This window comes from Neolamprologus brichardi, chromosome 3 (genome assembly GCF_056152115.1).
Source record: "Neolamprologus brichardi isolate AB-2024 chromosome 3, ASM5615211v1, whole genome shotgun sequence".
NCBI lineage: Eukaryota > Metazoa > Chordata > Actinopteri > Cichliformes > Cichlidae > Neolamprologus > Neolamprologus brichardi.
The window spans coordinates 44435496-44438888 of NC_142106.1; the positions used below are offsets into that span (position 1 = coordinate 44435496).

At 38.5% G+C, this 3393-nt stretch overlaps 1 protein-coding gene across 4 annotated transcripts; it reads left to right on the top strand.

Moving 5' to 3' along the window:
* Positions 1-1318: 1318 nt before the first annotated feature.
* LOC102795723 (immunoglobulin gamma-1 heavy chain-like) lies at positions 1319-2785 on the top strand. Of its 4 annotated transcripts, none has more exons than XM_087837714.1 (5): positions 1319-1382; positions 1522-2232; positions 2321-2443; positions 2526-2566; positions 2666-2785. In XM_087837714.1, the coding sequence occupies exons 1-5, from the start codon at positions 1319-1321 to the stop codon at positions 2783-2785; spliced, it is 1059 nt and encodes a 352-aa protein (XP_087693840.1). The 4 variants fall into 4 exon arrangements, with proteins under 4 accessions (XP_087693840.1, XP_087693839.1, XP_087693841.1 ...); XM_087837713.1 differs by having other exon boundaries at positions 1328-1400; XM_087837715.1 differs by having other exon boundaries at positions 1328-1382; positions 1522-2224; positions 2304-2443.
* The last annotated feature ends 608 nt before the right edge of the window (positions 2786-3393 follow it).

The window sequence follows — 3393 nt, forward strand, 5'->3', positions numbered from 1 at the left end:
ATCAAATATCTGCTCGGTTTATCAAGATATCGCATATTTGCAAAAGTGCTTCGACGTTTTCGGAGCATCTGCTACCCACCAGCTCGATAGCTCGCCGGGAGCTTGAGGGTTACTGATGCGGCCGAGAACGGCACAACTCCCGGCACATCATTTTCAGATCACCGCGGAGTTTCGCTACTCAGGTTAAACGTAATATATAAGTCACTTAGACAACCTAAAATGTTATTGTTGGGCTTTTTTGGGTGTTTTATTTGTTCGTGAGTAAATCGGCTTGGCTGAGATTAAAGTTATTAGATTAGATTAGATAAAATAAAACTTATTAATCCCCCGGGTGGGTTCCTCCTTAGTTTTCACACAGCTGACTAAACGTCAAACAGAAACAATTAAACAGAAGTGTGAGACGGTCGAGAGTTTACGCCAGTGTCCTGTTATATTTTAGATAGCAAGGAGCAGACGGCCGAGTTTATTAAACTCCACGGAGACAGCGGTAACGCAGATCTGAAGGCTGGACCGTCCAATTTCCCCAGCCGTTTACTTCCGGCCTACTCGACCTTCTCAGGAGGATGCAGCCCATGAATTTGGACACGACCAATGTCTCATTCGCTCTTGGCATACAGCTTGATGTCATCAAGCTGTATGCAGGAGGTGGCTGACAGCTGCTCCATTCCGTAGTCTGTATCTGTAGCCAGTTCTCGCTGAGGGTTTTCAGACCTATATAATTTATGCTGCACTTGAGGAGATCCAGCATGCACTGAAGATTTATACATGCAAGTAGATATTAGATTTAATGTGAGAGTCTGACAGTATAGAAACACATCCTTGAATGAGATTGGCCAAATTTAAATCAGGTATGTTTTTTGTCTCTATTGTTTGAATAATAAAGTAATAAATAAATATATAAATTAATACATAATTACAATATTTAGTTTTAGTGTGTTCCTTTTCATTAGCACATGTATGCAGAGATGAATATTTATTGACTTTAAATCAACAAAGAAAATGGTTTATTTATTTCTTTAAACCAACATCAGATTCTTCGTTGTTGCTTACCTAGCATTCAGTTGAAATCCACAAGTATAGCATCGCTAGCAAAGTGACTGACTGTAAGATATGTATATATGTCAAGAGATTACATTTTTATAGCTCTCACCATGCAATATTTCTGAGACACTGAGCTCAACACTATAGGTTGCAGGTGACATGTGATCAAGTTTCCTTAACAGGACATACCATGTCACTTCTGCTTGGCCAATCAGACTCACTCTTCTCTTTTAAAAGAGGAGAAAGGGTCAATGCTCTTTACAACGAGCAGAACGATATGAGCACAATGACATCTGCACAGTTCGCCTTCTATTTGACATGTTTGTGCTTAGGAAAAATGGGTAAGTTTTTTTTTGTTTGTGTGTGTGTGTTTGTGCGTGTATGTGTGTGTTATAAAATGCAGTTTGAATCTTTTAACATGAATGACGATGATTTTATGAGACCATAATTGTGTTTACTTTGTCTTTCATTTCACTTCAGCTCTGACGAAAGACCTCAAATTCTCCTTTTCTGTTCATCAAGAAAGACGTTTCATAACAGCTAACAGAGGGGACAGCGTGACTTTGACTTGTTTCTATGAAGGAGATGTTGCTGCGAGGATTTACTGGTACAAGCTGACTTTGGGACAGAAACCAAAGCTCATTTCTACTCTTTACAAGTTTGACACCAACGCCACCTTTAGTGATGAATTCAAGAATGATCCACGATTCACAGCTGATGCTGAAAAAGGAAAAATCTACTTAAAGATAACAAATCTGGACATTTCAGACTCTGCTACTTACTATTGTGCAAGTAGCTATTACATAGGAAAGTTTGAATTTGGAGAGGGCACTATCATCAACGTAAGAGGTTCAGAGCTGGACATCCCAACTTTAGTGCAGCAGTCAGCTTCTGAGACCATCCAGCCAGGAGGCTCTGTGACTCTGAACTGTACAGTACACACTGGGACCTGTGATGAAGAACACAGTGTTTACTGGTTCAGAGACTCTGAAGAGTCTTTCCCAAGAATCATTTACACCCATGGAGGCAGGAATGATCAGTGTGAGAGGAAACCCAACACACAGATACACACCTGTGTCTACAACCTGCCAATGAAGAGCCTGAATACGGCTCATGCTGGGACCTACTACTGTGCCGTGGCTTCATGTGGACACATACTGTTTGGAAACGGGACCAAACTGGACTTTAAGGGTGAGTAATTCGGATGGCTTATATTTTAATATTTCATAGGAGCTAGCTGGAAGATATATAATGTTTGCTGGTGTCTTAATGTCCATAGATGATGGGAATGCTGTGTACTTCTTCAGTGGAGCTTTGGCATTCAGCACACTTCTGAATGTTTTAATGGCTTTCTTATTGTATATGGCCCACAAAAGAAACTGCACACGGCACCAATGCCAAGGTACTGCAACTGCTATTGTTATTGTCAACATCTAGTCAACCAATAGCATAATAGTAAGAACACTTTATCATTTTCTTTTCAGAGTCTCATTCGAGAATTTCGCCGCCGTCAACAAATGCAGAGGTAAATTTTGGTGTTGATTTTTGCACATTATCATTGTAAAACATTGTTAGCTCATTTTAAGTTGTATATTGTTATTTTGCAATTATATTTTATTATTAGGTCAAGCAAAATGAAGAAAACCTCCATTATGCAGCTTTAAGGCACCACAAGGCTGACAGACCAAGAAGACAGAGAAACAACAGCAAGGCTGAATGTGTCTACTCAAGTATAAAGCAGTAGAAATGAGTGTGTGTTTTTATGTATTATAGTTGTCTTGGTAGTTTTTATACTTAGTATATTTTCTCAAAGCCTTTAAATGCTAAAGAATAAGACACTGACACGATATAAGCATTGCAGTTCTGTATCTTCATGTTTAGTTTTTTCGCCAAAATAAAACACTTTTTACTGTGTGTGCTGGGATTGAACCTCTGAAGCATTTGTATGAGATGGTATCTGTTAGAAGTTGTTGCTTTCTTGAGTGTTTTATCTTTCTATAACACAATACTTTTACAGTGACAATAAATTCGGACAAATAATGAGCAGACCTTTTACTTTTTTAATACAAAAAAACAAATCAGTTTCTCTACTGTTTCTACAGACTAACCATAAAGAATAACCGAATCTATCACTTATTTCTAACAGCTCATATCTTGTCACTAAGTACAAGTATCGGTTCCTAACCTAACAGTTTCCTGTTCAAAACCTCCTTATAACTGCTGCTTACAACTACTTTACTAAGAAAATAGATGGAATTACAATCCACTACAGCAACGACACCAGGATGCCACTGATTTTAGCCAACATTTGTACACTTTGGCATTCCCTGAAAAAAAAAACAACGAGAAATG